The sequence below is a fragment of the Pseudomassariella vexata genome (genome assembly GCF_002105095.1).
Source record: "Pseudomassariella vexata strain CBS 129021 chromosome Unknown BCR38scaffold_1, whole genome shotgun sequence".
Taxonomy (NCBI): domain Eukaryota; kingdom Fungi; phylum Ascomycota; class Sordariomycetes; order Amphisphaeriales; family Pseudomassariaceae; genus Pseudomassariella; species Pseudomassariella vexata.
This window is the reverse complement of record NW_024467956.1, coordinates 771519-787233: the sequence shown is the minus strand read 5'-3', so window position 1 is coordinate 787233 and position 15715 is coordinate 771519. Positions and strand designations below refer to the sequence as shown.

The 15715-nt window shown below is 50.7% G+C and overlaps 5 protein-coding genes across 5 annotated transcripts; 3 read left to right on the top strand and 2 right to left on the bottom strand.

Annotated features, from left to right (window-relative positions):
- Positions 1–357: 357 nt before the first annotated feature.
- Positions 358–5533, bottom strand: BCR38DRAFT_415920 (SAC3/GANP/Nin1/mts3/eIF-3 p25 family-domain-containing protein). The gene is made up of 2 exons (XM_040859062.1): positions 5174–5533; positions 358–4737 (listed from the first exon to the last, which is right to left on the bottom strand). Exons 1-2 carry the CDS (start codon positions 5190–5192, stop codon positions 608–610), a joined length of 4149 nt encoding a protein of 1382 aa, XP_040720685.1. The 5' UTR covers positions 5193–5533; the 3' UTR covers positions 358–607.
- A 632-nt stretch (positions 5534–6165) lies between these two features.
- BCR38DRAFT_3461 (uncharacterized protein) lies at positions 6166–6666 on the top strand. The gene has a single exon (XM_040856233.1). It carries the CDS (start codon positions 6324–6326, stop codon positions 6579–6581), a length of 258 nt encoding a protein of 85 aa, XP_040720684.1. The 5' UTR covers positions 6166–6323; the 3' UTR covers positions 6582–6666.
- Positions 6667–6750: 84 nt separating this feature from the next.
- Positions 6751–8088, top strand: BCR38DRAFT_331564 (uncharacterized protein; the record flags this gene model as incomplete). Its single annotated transcript, XM_040855069.1, has 1 exon — positions 6751–8088. The coding sequence occupies one exon, from the start codon at positions 6751–6753 to the stop codon at positions 8086–8088; it is 1338 nt and encodes a 445-aa protein (XP_040720683.1).
- Positions 8089–8645: 557 nt separating this feature from the next.
- Positions 8646–10303, top strand: BCR38DRAFT_3447 (2-nitropropane dioxygenase). The gene is made up of 3 exons (XM_040856123.1): positions 8646–8871; positions 8933–9157; positions 9225–10303. Exons 2-3 carry the CDS (start codon positions 8983–8985, stop codon positions 10139–10141), a joined length of 1092 nt encoding a protein of 363 aa, XP_040720682.1. The 5' UTR covers positions 8646–8871; positions 8933–8982; the 3' UTR covers positions 10142–10303.
- A 720-nt stretch (positions 10304–11023) lies between these two features.
- On the bottom strand, positions 11024–12154 carry BCR38DRAFT_3433 (uncharacterized protein). The gene has a single exon (XM_040856021.1). The coding sequence runs from the start codon at positions 11967–11969 to the stop codon at positions 11169–11171; it is 801 nt and encodes a 266-aa protein (XP_040720681.1). The 5' UTR covers positions 11970–12154; the 3' UTR covers positions 11024–11168.
- Between the last annotated feature and the right edge of the window lie 3561 nt (positions 12155–15715).

The window sequence follows — 15715 nt, the reverse complement described above, 5'->3', positions numbered from 1 at the left end:
CTTGAGATCTTTTTCGTTATGCTTTCAAGTGCTTAAGTACATATGAGTTCAAGTTGTTTGTACTTCGTTCACACATATAAACTTGAGCCGGCAGGCCCTTTTACCTCATCTGATGGGTTGTGGGAAGGCATTTCGTAGGTTGTCCTATGCCCATTGTATCATACCCGATGACAGAGAAGAGACCAAGATCTCAAGAAGTAGGTTTTGTTTGGTCAGCTACCAAGGGCAGAAGCTCCTTGAAATGACACTACTTTGATGGGCAAACGGTATCAGTCCCAGAAGATACTACTCGCACCCTAGTTGGAAACGTAAACATCTACGGGTACCACAAGCCTCGACTTAACAGCGCGAAGCAATCCATATCTTGAAGAGCACAAAAAATTATCTTCTGTCCAACTATCATAGGGTATCATAAGCCCTTCACTAGAAACAGCCTGGGTACACAGCTCGCTCGCTCCTGAAAACGCCAGCCGATGCAACTTTCCCGTGCGTCTGTATTGCTGATGTATTTGGAAACAAATATCAAACAACCAGCCGGCCCCCAATGCAGTGTACAACATCGAATCTGAAAGTCTCATTTGGCCCTCCTAAGTATTCATGAAAATTTCTACTGCCTCGTTTCTTTCTGCACCTCCTGCAACAGACTCCCGATCCGATCCAAGAATTCCTTATCGCTGTCGAGGGAGTCGTCACTTCTCGGCCTCTTCCGAGTGCTTGCTGAAGCCTCGCTTCTGTACGCTGCTAAATCCTTGTCTTCGTCGTCTTGCGGTCGACGCTTCCGCTTGCAGGCAGAAATTGACGCAATAGAAGGTGAACTGCTCACCCGAATGCACCGGGTGTGTTCTAATGGAAGACTGTAGTCGGTCAAGTCGGCTCTGGGTGGCGTTGACTGTGATGGTGTGACCGACGCTGTGCGAGGAAGACCGAAATCTCCGAACCCTTCGTAACGCTTGCCTTCTTGCCGCATCGGGTTCGCCAGAGACTCATGTAGATATTCTCCATTTGGCATCTGCACCAGACCGTTTGCCTTCAAACGCCAGTATGGATCCGAAACTCGTGACTTCCTTGTCTTGGCGACACGGCTGTTGTTGAAGCCGATGCTAGACCGATAGCTCGAGCTGAAGGTCGAGTTCCGTATGCTCCCGGTCGACATCGAAAGGGAATCCCGCCCACTGGAAAGTGCCTTTATTTTGGCTGTCTTGGAGCCTTCTTTGAAGGGTTGAGGCTCGGGCATACATTGTAGAGGTGGCAGACCGTGACTCCGGCGACGCTGGTTTTCAAGTCGGAGCTTGGATTTCTCCGAGGGTGGTGGTGCATGAACTACTGAGTCGATCTTATCGTCTCTAGCAGCCAGATGGGCGGCCGCCCGTTGGTCTCGCACTCCGTCAAAGATACCCGACGCGAGTAGTGCCTCCTCGACCTTCTGTTCTCGTGTTCGGATAGACTCTCTCATATTCTGTTCCTTCTTTGCCTTTGCCTTAGCACTCCTACGCAGTGCATCCACTACTTCCCGCTCGTTCCTCTCTTTTGTGGCCCTTTCTGCAGCCTCCCGCTTGGCAACATTCTCAGGAAGATTCCACTGCCTAAACTTATCTCGTTCCATCTTGATACGTTTGACTACGCTGCGCTTGCGGAAGCCTTCAAGCCAACGGTAGAAGAACTTCACGTGTAGATATTCCTCCCGGTACTTGCGCGCTATCGCCCAGGACTTCTCGTCCTCCTCTCGTCTTCTACGCTCATTTTCCATTTGCTGGAAGCTCTTCCATGCATTCTCCAGTAAATTCCTCACCAGCCACTCCTCCAATTGGTCTTCCAATAATCCATGATCACCGCAAACGAACCACCGGGTGAAATTCCCGAATGGGTCGTTCTGCGGCTGGGGTTGAGCCAGGGTCGGTGCCTGAGGAGTGAGCTGGAAGCTGGCTTGGGTTAGTGCAAACCGTGGGTCCGTTGTTGTGGTGTTTGGGTTAGAGGTAGACAGCTGGGCCTGGGTCGGCGGAGAAACTGTCAACAAAGCGGGCATGGATCCTGATGGAGGCACTTGACTTGATATTAGTGCATCGTCCTGGCTTGTAGGTGATTTCACCGCAGGCGCTTTGTAGAATGGCGATGGGCCTACAGACGTGCTCGATGCAGGTAGAGGAGCAGTGCTTGATGTGGTCGCAAAGCCAGAGAATTTGAAACCTGTTCCAGGTGTTGCTGATGCACCAGAAATGATGGAACCCTGCGATCCATCTTTGTTGCCTGCAGCAGTAGTTGTATCTGGCGCTATTGAAGGGAACCAAGAGGATTGGCCACTGCTGGGATTCAAAGGGTTTGCGACAGAAGGTGTATGGCCATCATTTTCGTTGAGGAAGTTGAAGACACTCGAGGATACATTGCTGCTTGTAGGAAAGCTCGGGGGTTCTATATAAGTATTGTCTCCAAACGTGACCTTCTTTTCGTTTGACTGTGAAGGCGGCACAGTGGCTAAGCCTTCCGATGACTTCTGGCCACTCTGTAGATTCGGGGGCTTTGAGAAGATGGAGCTGGATCCTTGCAACAACCCACTTAGAGGATATGGGGGTATAGTTGAGGTGCTTTGGCCAAGAGGCTTGTCAGCTTGGGCGAATAAGGAAGTGCCTGGTTGAATCCCAAGGCTTTTAGGCTTGGGGTCGGCTTCGGTCAGAGATGGCTTGCTGGCCGCATCATGAAGAACCGAAGATGTCAAAATCGGGTTAGGTGTCGGTTCGGCATTCTCAATATCCTGTAGTGGTGTACTTCGTCCGGATTCGAAGGAGATGCTCTGGGGTTCTTCCACGAACAGACTGTCATGTTCACTGTGGTCTGGAGATTCGTGTTCATCGGCGCTTTCGAAGACGGTTTCGTGTATGACGTCCGGTAATGATCTTCTACAACGTTTGCGTTCCACGATTCCATGGGAAAATGAATGGGGGATTCGCGGCTCTTCATACGTTTGCCGGGCATTGACAACGAGGTTCCGGTTACCCATCTCCTCCTCGAACACTAGGCCATGTTGCTCCGCATACTCAATGGCTTCCTCCTCAGTATCGAAATGAAGGCGCCGCCTCAAAAAGGCCGGGGTCAAATCCTTCGGTCCATCGCGTGGCCGTGAGTATGCTTTTTTAATGATCTGAAGTATGCTTCGCCGTACCCTGTTGAAATGGATTTCGGCAAAGCAGGCCATGGTGTACGAGATCTGAGGGGCAGAGACAATGGAGAAGAACATAGATGCCATGTCCAATGCAGTCTCGGTTGGCGCCGCAGGAGTGAGTGGGCCGTGGAGTCTGGAATTATTTTCCATTGCTTCAACAAGACACATGGCGGTTCGTATATCATCAGACGTCCAGAAGCGAGCACCCCATCCTTGAACTGTCTCCTTCAGTGCGGGATCATGAGCATTGAAAAGGACGTAATAGCTACGAAATTCTGCTTCGTTTTCACATTCGATCTCCTTGTCGGCGCAATCATCATACGTATGAATCAACGACAGTAAGGACTTGCCTAGTTGTTCGATCTCTTGTTGCTCGGAAAAGTCCTCGACCGCAAATCCCGGCTGGGACAACAGATGAAGGGCCGTAACATGAAATCTGATGATGGTCTCGAGACAGTACACCTGGTCTTTGATTTCCTCGGGCCCCATGGCATAGGCCTGAAATGCGAAGTCGCGGCGAATCGCTCTTGTCCGGTCCCAAAGGAAGTTATGTCGGTTCGGTAGCAGGTCGTCGGACGGGATAAGCTCGTCGATCAAGTAGTCAAGAGACTTGCGTAATCCAGCCGATGATCGCACGTCCATTGGTAAGGGGGCTTCTTGTCCAGCAGCTGATCTGGCTAGACGCTTCACCATGATTTGTGGTTTTGCAACCATTTCACCGTTGCGATCCTCCTTCTCAGCTGCCTTGACATCGTGCTCTGTGATTCGAGTAATCTTTTCCCACTCGGGGCACATCTCCTCACAAATCCCTTTGAACTCGATGGCCTGGTCAAGTCGTTTCTTCTCGTCGGGGTCGTCGATGAGTCCAGCCTGGATCAAGGATTGCCGAGCTTTCTCGCGGTAGTTCTTGTGTTCTTCACGAAATTTGTCCATGGCAGCTCGTTGCGTCCGACTTCCAGGGTCCTGCGGCCATTGTGGAGGCGCGATGCCATCTTTTGCAAGTTGTTTATAAATCCTTTTCGCGAATTCATCAGTTCCACGACGAGTACTATGCGTGTTCATAGCATTCCCAATCATTGTAACATTGGGGCCTTTCGGTGGAAACCCGTGACGGCCTGTGGCTGGTTTGGAATGAGAGACCGTCTTTGGGTGCTTCTGTTGCATCTGGGCCCCGAGCTCGGCCTTGCGCTTTGCATTCGGCAGTGTGTTTCTGTTTGTCGAGGGATTCGTCGTAGTTTCTGATACTTTCGCCCACGCCGGCTTAACAAAGTCAGAGACCTTCTTTGCCTCGACTCTAGGTGCGCTAGGGCGGTCTTCCGGCTTTGTAGTGAAATCATCCTTCGCAAATGGATTTTTGGCCTGTCTCGGCTTGATGGCTGGTGCTTGGGTAAACGGAGATGCTGACCGTGGACGCTTTGCCGCGAATGTGTTTGACGGTGGCTGTAGCCCAGATGATGCCGCAGCGAAAGGATTTGCTGCAGCTGGTTTGGTCTGAGAGGAAATCTGCGCAAAAGGATTGGGATTCGCCGGGACGACTGAAGCGAAAGTGTTGGTATTGATCGAGCCCGCCGGCTGGAGAAATGCTGCATATATCAGATGTCAGTGGACCCTCCCTGAACTCACAATATTTTGTCTGGTACATAGCAATCTGAATAGCGACGATTCCCAAGCGAAAGCCCATCATTACCGTAACCCCTCGCTGATTTTTCGGGGGAAATCTATCGCGTCACTTCCATATTTGCATTTGAATGTTTGAGGATCGTCCCAATACCATATGGTCCACGCGAAAGGCTGCCTATAACAGCTCTTAAAGCTTGCATAAACGCCTTCTTGCAGGTCCCGTGTTTGCGCCGCTCGGCCGGAACATCGGGCTTCAGTCTTGCGGTTGCGCGCTGCACATGCAGACTACTTCCACCTTCACCTTGTGCTGAAACCCGTGGTACGGTCCATGGAATGGGTGTATTGTGGGGGTCGTCGTCGTCATTCGAGCATGATCGTAGGAAAAGTCGAGGTACTCACGGTTACTTTGAGTAGTCATCGCTCTGCCAAGGCCCAAGCCGCCGCACAACGGGTCAATTCGTTATTTTGATCGTGTTTTCGTTCATTTGTTTTGGTGAGAACGAGCGACTAATATGGGTGATCGAGATGGGAGATCCAATGTTGGTGCAGTCAAAGGTAGTTACGCGCTCGAAATCGTTCACAGGTGACGCTAGAATATGCCGAGTCGGTAAAAACGATAGCGACAGCAGGCTGTGATTCGTTCTTCTTCAATTGGCGTAAAGGAATGTCAGGGCCGGTACTTGGGATTTTGGCGGGCAGGTAGGCTTTGGTCGCGATTGATGGCTTGACATTGTTAAACGTCCGCATTCGATCGTCAACACTTGGAGGTTGCAAGCGGAAGCTGGGTTTCTGCCGCGACAGACCGCTGGACTAGCTCTTGCTAGTGTATGGTCCGTGCATGGGCTGGGATTAACGTCCCGCCCGTTGAAAGCTTCAAATCAATTTGATTTAGACTGTGACAGAATTGATGAATTCAATTTAACTCCAAGGGCCATTAAGAATTCCCTCTTTCTGCGTTCAAGTGCATCCACTGCTAATAAGCGTGTGCTATGAAGGCCTCATTCTTATCAGAATATTCGCGACCTGTCGAGCTCAACATCTAGACCCTTGAACCTCATTCCGATGCTGAACCATTGTAGACGTGTCTTCTCTACTTCATAAAGAATTTTCAGAAACTGCCCATTTGAATCATTGGAAACTATACAGATATCCGCTGTCTAGTGTACTGGGACTGGATCTTCCGTCAAAGGTCGAATGGCAATTCGGAGCTCGAACTGCTTAATACATGACATTAAGCATCGCTGCGGGAAATGCACTAGTACCTACTGAAGTGCTTACGCAGTATAGATAACACAAGTTACCATACGCCTTTTGCGGTCGAATGAGTACGAGTTAGTTAGCATTATAATAATTACAGTTTTGCACATGCCGTAATATATTTCTGAAAGTTAATTTGAAGATGAGGTCATCGGATCCCTACATGCCATGCGGCAGCCAAGCCCGTACCGATAAGACCCGCTGACGATAACGCAGCCCCGATGCTTCGTCTGGTTTGGACAGTGGCGACCCCAAATTCATCTGAGCTCGAGAACTCTTGAGCAGACTCCGGATGTCTCACGGGTGGAACAAACTTCGGTCATGGCATAACCGTCTCTGCCGTCTATTAATGTTTATTGCACCACCTGTCAACTTTACCTCCGCTTGCCGACACCTTCGGGAGAACTTCACCACTCCCCATCAGTCGAGAGTCGAACCACTGAACGGATGGATTCTGTTGGACGCGCCCTCAGCTCAACCTGCAAGCCTCAATGACAACGCAACCTCAACAGTCGATCCCAGCCGGAAGTCCGACGAACAACACAGTTAGCCCAACGCACTTCACTAAACGTGTCCCCCAATTTATCTGCACAGCTCGGTGATTTCGGCCATCCTACGCACGCTAGACGGAATTAGTGGATATTTGCTGTGTCAACCCGAGGCTGCGACAACCCTCCCAAACACCTACTTAAAACCGTTGCTCGTCCCACTGCCAGGCCATGGAATTTTTCGAGGATCCACGCCTCCGCCAGCGGTGGAATCAGATCTCGCACACGACTGAAGCGGTCACCGAGAATGCGGCAGCCGGCATCTGGACTTTTGGGCATACATACATCAACCCTTGCTTGGCATCACTGTCATCGGCTGTCGAGTGCTGCACTGCACCCTGCCTAGGCGACCGGGAAGAACGAGCACGAAGGGCGCGGGATCGCGACAGGGCGCGGGGGAGGGCAGAATACAGCTTTGATTTCTACGACGACTGGGACGACGAGCTCGCCGGCGACGACCCTGGGGGCATCTTGGGAGGATGGCACAACGAGGATTGGGATCGCTTGCTGGCTGGTCGTGGACGAAGTAAAAGAGGAGGTGCCGGTGAAATAAATGAACAACCACTGGGTGGGAGACGGGGCATGAATTACGGGACCAGCAGTGTGCGGCGGAAGTCTAGTATTGCGGAAGATCCGACCATCATCCCGAGCACGGCACCCATTGGCTTTTTGGGTAGATTCCCCTTCAAATTTGGAGGCACTTTGAGATACAAGCCTAGTGCGGCGAATCTTCAAGAGCATCCCGGCGCCCCGAGACACGTACGAGATGGTGAACATGAACCACTACTAGGAACCGATAGTGATGATGGTTATCACCCTTCGGACATACCGCCACAGAATAGGAAGCGAAGCGGGACATCTGGGAGTGGCGATACGAGCGATTCATATCGGTCTAGGGGAGATTTGTTCCCCAGCGATGGCGAGGGAGACTTTGAAGAGGATGCGGTGGCACTTGGCGACGAATTTGCGTTCGCGCTAAGCAACGTAGACGATCAGTCAAGCAGCAAAACGAAAAGCAGCAAGGGAAAGCGCATAGCTGAACGAAACATGCCTCGGAGTTGCTCAAGGACGACGATCAATTCGACACAGTCGAAGTATTCAATACGACCCGGCAGGAGCCCAGGGTCTACACGACAAAGTAACGGTGTGAGGTCAATGACTTCTCTAGAAGATTTGCAGCTCGAAGAGGATCAAATCCGACAGGAGGAGGACGAAGAAGTAGAGAGAAAGAGACAGGCTGCGGCGCGGCTGGCAGTCGACCGTGAACTGAGACGTGATGATATTGAAGTTGAGTCGGTACTCGAAACGAAAGCGGGGATGGTCGAAGTTGGAGATGTGACGGCGACAGAACCAGCCGAGCTGGTAAGTCCAACCGGTGAAGGCCATGAGGTCAGCAAGACAGCAACGCCGGAAAAGTCAATGGCAGAAACTTGGGCCGCAGCACTGGATGCACCCAGCGGTTCCGATCCGCCAGGCTTTGTTCCCGCTCGATTACCTTACTTTAGGTGATAGACACAACTGGAATGTTCTTCGCCGTACGAAGCTACGATTAGTATGTCTTTAATTGACCAGCATCTGTATGTATGACCTTACCGTATAGCGAGTATTTTTAGAAAGATAGTGGGTAATTGGTATCATGGGCGGCTGGCGTTACTGTTAGTACTATTAAATATGCCTTTTCGCATAATCCTCCAAAGGCTGGCTCTTTAATCTTTCACCACATAATCGCAAAACGCTTCCGCAAGTTGATTAGATTATAGTACGCAGTCTAATTTTTTCATCTCGAGCCTAACTGTTGACTACAGCCCAGACGAACCAGCTTCTTTCTAGAAACGTCGCGAGTTTCGGCTCGGCATTCAGTTGTGACATTGTCGAAGGCGTATGCGGGGACGAGCTGTATACCATAATTCGGCTTGATCACCTAAACTGTCAAATGCACATCATGAGGAGTATCCACCTGAGCCGTAGTGCCTCGGCTCCCCGCAAAACCCCAAATTGCCCCACTAGAGCTGTGCAAGGTCAATAGGTTGTGCGGCGTTATAGCCTTTTGGTTCGCAATATGAAGTCTGTAATGTCCTCTTTCATTTGAATCAAGTTTCTATTCATCTCAGAGTTCTTATTGACATACATGCATGGCAATTGCCTCGAAAGCGACCTGTGATTTCTTTATATCTACTTACCAACTATTAGGACTGGGTTGCATATCGTGTCTGCACAATCAACACGGAAAGTAGGGGCACAACTCATCTTCGTGTCGTCACCATATTCCTAGTACGCTTTCTGGCGGAATATGTGAGTCTGTTCTAATAAGAACGGGCGCAATCCCTTGTACACGTGGACTAAAGTTTGACAGATCGTACCGTCTACGCCATCTGATCACGCCAACATTACAACTCTAGCAGGATGGCCACCACGAAATCAAAAACGACGCCGACGGGGCCTATCACCACGCCCCTTACCGTGCTGCTTGGTATCCAGCACCCTATCGTCCTGGCCGGCATGGCGAGGACATCCGGTGCCGCACTTGCTGCCGCCGTGTCAAACGCTGGTGGTTTGGGGGTTATCGGGGGATTCATGTGTAAGCTGCTGGCAATGTCAAGATCACAGAATCTACACTATAGCTAACACCAACCGCCTTTCAAAAGATACACCAGACCAGCTCCGTGAAATCATTTCGGACATGAAGGCGCTCTTGAATGACCCCAACCTTCCTTTCGGCATTGACCTCGCCCTCCCCCAACTTGGCGGCACCGCCCGCAAAACAAACCACGACTATACATCCGGTAAGCTAGACGAGCTCATCGACATTACCATCGCAAGTGGCGCGAGGCTGTTCGTCTCCGCCGTCGGCGTCCCGCCTAAACCCGTCATCGACCGCCTCCACCAGGCCGGCATCCTGGTCATGAACATGGTTGGCCACCCCAAACACGCCGTCAAAGCGCTCGACCTCGGCGTCGACCTCGTGTGTCCCCAGGGGGGCGAAGGAGGGGGCCATACCGGAGACATCTCGAACTCGGTACTGATACCGGCTGTGGTGGATGTCGCGCGACGGTATAAACCGCCTATGCTCAAGGGTTCACCGGCACTGGTCGTAGCCGCGGGTGGCATATCCACAGGCCGGGCCCTAGCCTCCTCACTGATGCAAGGCGCGGTGGGAGTCTGGGTGGGTACACGATTCGTAGCGAGCGTAGAGGCTGGGTGCAGCGAGGAGCACAAACAGAGCGTAGTAGAATGCGGCTTCGACGATACGGAACGGACACTTGTCCTATCTGGCCGGCCGCTGCGCATGCGCACCAACGAATACGTAGCGAAGTGGCACGCCCAGCCGCAGAAGATCAAGGAGTTGTGTGACCAAGGCGTTGTGCCGATTGAGTGGGATTTCGAGCAGGGAAATGAGGTCGATCCGCCGCACTTGATGGGGCAGGTCGCGGGGGCTATCACGAAGATCCAGCCGGCGAGGGAGATCGTAGAGGAGATGGTCGAGGAGGCCGTTGGGATGCTGAGGGTCGGGAGTGGGTATATTGCGAATAGTGCTGTCGAGTCGTCCAAGGCTAGATTGTAGGGCTACTACTGGTCTCGACTGCTCGAAAATCAGATAAAACAAATCAAACCATCGCCATGACACATGAGTACTTCTCAAGCGCTTGTTAAATGACATGTACCAGGAAAGAAGACAAATAGACATCCTTGACCCACTGCATTAGCAAGGGGTTGTTAAACCGCCATTCTTAGGCTTGACGAGTCAGTCGTGGACCCTGAAGAAACTCATTTTTGTTGCTTGTTTGGCCCCACTTCTTCCATCTACGACCCCTGAATTATTTTGGTCTGGGTCAATAAGTGGCAGGACCGAGAGGGAACAGAATGCGCCGCGGCCGCATGAAAGCAGTGCAATCGTTACAACGAGCAAAATTTGGGTCATCCTGCGGGTTCTTGCTGGATTTTGTCCAACCATGGCGTCGTTAGGCTGTGCGCAGGGTAGTAGTAGATCGACGATAAGCGCGGCGACAGGAACGGGACGATCTTCTTGTTGGAAGAAAAAGTGGGTGACGAGTCCCACACGCATATCACTAGAAAACGGACTTGAAGTATCCACATACAGCCCCATTTCGTCCATCGTAAAACAGCCGTTCTAGCGCCACACGAATCAAAGAGCAATTAATTCTCTTCACGACGTTGGAAAAAATGATATAATTTGAACAAGGCATCATCTTAACAGATGGTATCGAAATATGATCTTCAAGTCCGTTTTACAGTTGATGTGAGTGTGGACCCAGCATACGCACCAAAGACGACATAATAGTCAAAATCCGACTAAATGGCTACTAGTCAGCATGTGCGCAGGGCTGAGGGATGGATGAAGTTAGTAACCACTGACTCTGAATCGGGAGGGATCACTTGTCTGTTGTGTTCTCCCCGCAAGAAAGAAAGGAGCTTTGCGTCATGTCTTGAGAATATGATATTGTCTGGTTCTGAAACTAATCTAAGTATGCCGCTTGCTATGCTGCCAATCCAAAGTATCAAATCAATAACAGCTGTTGGTTTTTGGTTGTTGGTTGTTGGTTCGTGGTTCTATGGAAGATGCGGGATGATCAACAGACCCACCTCGCCAATCCCGAGCTATATTGTTTCCTAAACACAGCCGTCACAACGACCGGTTCCTTCTCCCAATGTGACGGAAGCACCATCATCAGGGTGTCCAACTCCTCCCGTGCAGCTTTCATGCGCTTCTTGATAGGCATGTCTACATCTTTGTCTAGTGTCTTCTTCTGCGCTTCCGCTTCGATGTGTTCAACGATCTCTTTGACCTCTTCTTGTGGTGTGTCCTCCACCAGCTCTGGGTTGGAGCCGAGATGCATCCCCTCCGTTTCAGAGACGAAGATCATCTTTTGTAAGGCATTTAGGTCCACCTTCTTCCAGCGCAACACCCGGTATGCACCCTCAGGTATGACGGCCAGGCGTTGGACCTTGTCCAGATCATGAGTAGAGGCCCATAGATCTGAGCATTGCGGATTTAGCTCCGAGGTTCCGAAGAACAATGTATCTCGTATGAAATCGACGTAAATTTGCGGTTGTGCCTTGCCGACGGCGAGGGATAGCTTGTAGTGCTTGAGGGCCTCGTGGCGCGCCTCAGCGTTGACGTGTAAGAGGGCAGGTATCTGCGCATTCGAGCGCCACGTTTGTTCAGTGTCATCTTGTGACTGCACCAGAGCTTCGTCTATGGAGGTAGGAGTTTCTTGTTGGCGAGGTGGCTTCACGACGATTGTTCGTGCTGGTGGCATAGCATGTTGCCATATTTTGATGCGCAGCTCAGGGGGGAGTTGCCGAAACCGATCAAAGGTTTGAGGCCTACTGGCCAGAGAGGAAAATAGTGTTGACAAAGTGTGCTCCATTGTGTTCGAAGAATTATTGGGAAATTGGAAAGTCGCTACGATCGTGAGAAGGGTGCCGATGGCCGAGTCTTATAAGTATCGAGTGGGTGGGATGGGACAAATATAGAGAGGGTGTGTCTCGATCAATGTTTGTTGTCTAAGCAGCTGCTTCTTGGCATGATACTGCAAGTTACGCAACGGCTTGTAGTGGCAAGGGTCCCCGTAGAAAGAATGTGACGAATGCACCTGCAAGAGTACGGGAAGCAACTATTATGTTCACTTGCAGATTTTCAAGTTTCGACAAGATGGCCAACAGCAGAAAGAATCGATGAAGAAGGCCGATTCCTATTCTCATAGGTTGGCTGTTTCAGTAGGCGAGCAACCAGGTTTATATGAACAAGAGCCAGAGAATGGAAGTCAGCAATGAGGGGTTTCATCCTAACAGCTCTGTTGTCGCGCCTGTCGCCACTCCAAGCGCCACGGCAAATCCAGACTTGCAGACCATGTGTTCTGTTTGCAATAGCTTTTCTTCCTGTTCCACTACGCGAATTGTCGGCTGGGCTACCAGATGTAGCTGGAACGTAGTTTGATGATTTGATGAGAAGACTCAACGCCACAATAGGCTAGTGGCCATGTGAAGCAAACCGTCGCGGGCTCCGACTCGCCGTGACCACTTGATCAAGGCTAATGAAGTAGCCCCAACAGCCTAGACGTAGACGGTAAGCTAGTTGACGTTGGGGTCATGCTACCTACCAACTGGGGACCTAGCGTTCGAACTTGATGGCATCCTCCGCTTGTTGCGTTGTCAACATCAGAGAGTTCTTGGACTCGCAAGCTGGGACAGGTCATCCTTTTTCGTCTGATCGGCGAGTGATGCGAAGAAAAAGGCAAACATGTGTCCAACCATCGCGTAGCATGGTCAACCTGGCTTGTAATCAAAGTTGGTAGGGTGCACTGACTGTAGAAGCCGGCGCGTGGGTTGCCGCTCGCCGTTCCCTCAGATGTGCATCGACGAAGCAGTTGCACATGACGCCTCCGGCTGGTTGGTCAAGATCTATACGGAATGCAAGTCTGGTAAGTCGTGAAACAAAACTCCACGCGTCGTCTGTGAGTGAACCAGTCAGTCAGCGAAGGCAGGCTCGGGAGGGGCTGGGAGAGAGGTGGAATAGGTTAGGCCTGGGCTGGACTGGGCTGGGCGTGAAGCGGAGGACTGGCCACAGCCTCAACCCACCAATGACGCCGTGCGGTTCGCCAGACGATGTGGGAGGTGCGATCTGATAGAAGCATGGAAGCCGGTATCATCGTATCAAAACTTCCCGACTGTCGTCTCCGAACATGGAATGCATCCCTCTTAGCATGAGATGGTCGCCGGAAAGCGCTTCCATGATCCCGCCTCGTCCCCCACTCGAATTGACCAAACTCAAAAAACAATGCCCGCATGCCGTGCTGTTTTGATTAGAGTGTCATCATGACCAAATTTGGCTGCATTGTTTGGAGGCATTCAGCATAGCAGATATCTCCAAGTAGACATAATGGTGTGGTTAAAATATGGGGTGTATCGGCCGACGGCGCCTACCACCTCCGGGCACTTCGGGCAATAACCCCCCATGCAGTTACAAGGAGCCAACCTGTCTCTACCTGTCAACGCTCGTCAAGCTTGTTAATCCCACACACCAGCACGCAAACTGAGCATCAAACAGCTGCCGAAGTCGTGTTGTACAAGGTGGGTGTCTCATGATTGGTATCATCATCGTCATCAGTGATCGTTAGGATACTGAAGGACTATTCCACCTTGCCCACAATTGGAATCAATCCTCCCGGTCATCAAGCCATCTTCTGTTGACCCGAGGGATTGCCAATTCGAGGCTTTCCCGAGCGATCCCGCACAATATCAACTTGCACCATTTTGGAAGTTCTTCTATTAAGACACCCCTTGACGCCGTCGCACCTAACACGAGCTTCATTATTCGTCTTTGTAAGGCTGCTTCTCGTATCAGTGCTGTTTGCGCATCTGCATAAACAGTCGGTCTACAATGACGGCGAGAAGGACCCTTCAAATCTAGCTTCCAGGATCAACCCCTTCATCAATTGGCCCTTCGACGGCTGTGCTTCATGCAGCAGCTCCAAGAACTGTAAGGTTCTTCTGGTCACAACAAAAGGTCAGACTGTACCATGCGGTGTTTTCTGGTGGTCGCAACTTACGAGGGCCGACCACCGACAACTTGGCCAGGGAGTCAACATCTCATATTTCTAGCTGCAAAGTTAGAAAGAAGTCGTCAATATGACCGATGTTTTTAACATAACTCATTCGACAGAATTGCGGCGCAGATGTTGTCATGCCTCGACGAGCCTCGTCACCTTAACGTGGTCAGGTGTCTTCGCGCTTACTTGCATCACGAGGTCTCGAGCCAGCAATGACATTCTGTGAAATGCGTCATGCAGTAGGATAGCATGAATACTATCGGCCAAATGCATGGACGGCTCCGTTATTGGCAGTTACAAACCCGACAAGATACAAAAAATGGTACTGCATCGTTATTTGTGTTCACTCCTTTTTCAGCCCACTTACGTACTTTGTATCTTTACAAACTTGTGAGAGGTGTACGAGGCAGACCATGGGCTATGAGATGTGCAAGGACGCGACAAAGAGTACATTATGGGTAACTTTCCAGTATTAGAATTCGTTTAGCACAGTCGATTCACTGGCCAATGGCAATGAGCAAGATTGACCAACGAGATACATAGCTGAAGGATCAAGGGCCTTCCTTCCGGCAGGATTCCATGGTGCCAACCATGTCACTGTTGATATGCGACCGGTGTGTCTCACCAAATAACTACTCACTCACCTACTAAGTAGATGAAGATCTGACGTTCTTTGGCTGAAACTGCAGCGCAACAGGTACTATAGCGATTGCTCACAGATTGCGGAATGTGATGGGGCGGAGCAGCTTAGGTCCTGCTCCGACCTCGTCGCGTCAAGCTCGTCGATCTTGTCTTCTTGAACAACCTTCACAACCAGACGGCAACGGTGAATGGATGAGAAGCAGGCCAGACCTGTTACCCTACCCGTGGCAGTGGCTTCAGGTTAGATTTTATCTAGACCACGGATCTTGCCGGAACCGATGGCTGAAGAGTGTCACATCGCCCATGTTCGGCCACTGAAAACGGCAACAACTGTGAATTTTTGGTCCATCCAGTATTTTCTTGACTATGCACAAGTTCTACTGATTAGAGGAGCTTTCTATTGTTTTGAACTCAACATAGACTATGACCTCGAAACTTGAAACGGCTCTAGAACTCCTGAGGGCTGAGGCATCCATGCAAATATACATCTGTAGTTCGCGCATATGACATAGCACGGGGCATACCGCAAGAACAGAGGACAGTTAGCAGTTGGCACGTATCCGGAATATCATTCTCTACAGTTCACACTACAATACTCGGCAAGATTGGCTGCGCAGAAAGATGGGCTCAGATGTTCTTTGCCCTGTTAGTTCATTACTTTGAGATGTACGGTGGACAGAGGCTTGGGATATTCCGATTCTGAGCCTTGCAAACTTATAATCTGGATACTAGTTGTCTTCGGAGAAGACGTATGATACTCTCTCAGGGTGGTGAACAGTACCTTCTAGTGTCGTCTACAATGATTCTACTGATGTGTACTGATCAAGTAAAGAGACGACAGCGCCTGTTGGCTGTCCAGTGACTACATTATACCAAGTGTGTTCACCCAGCCCTGTCTTCTTATTCTGCAATCGTTGTCGGTT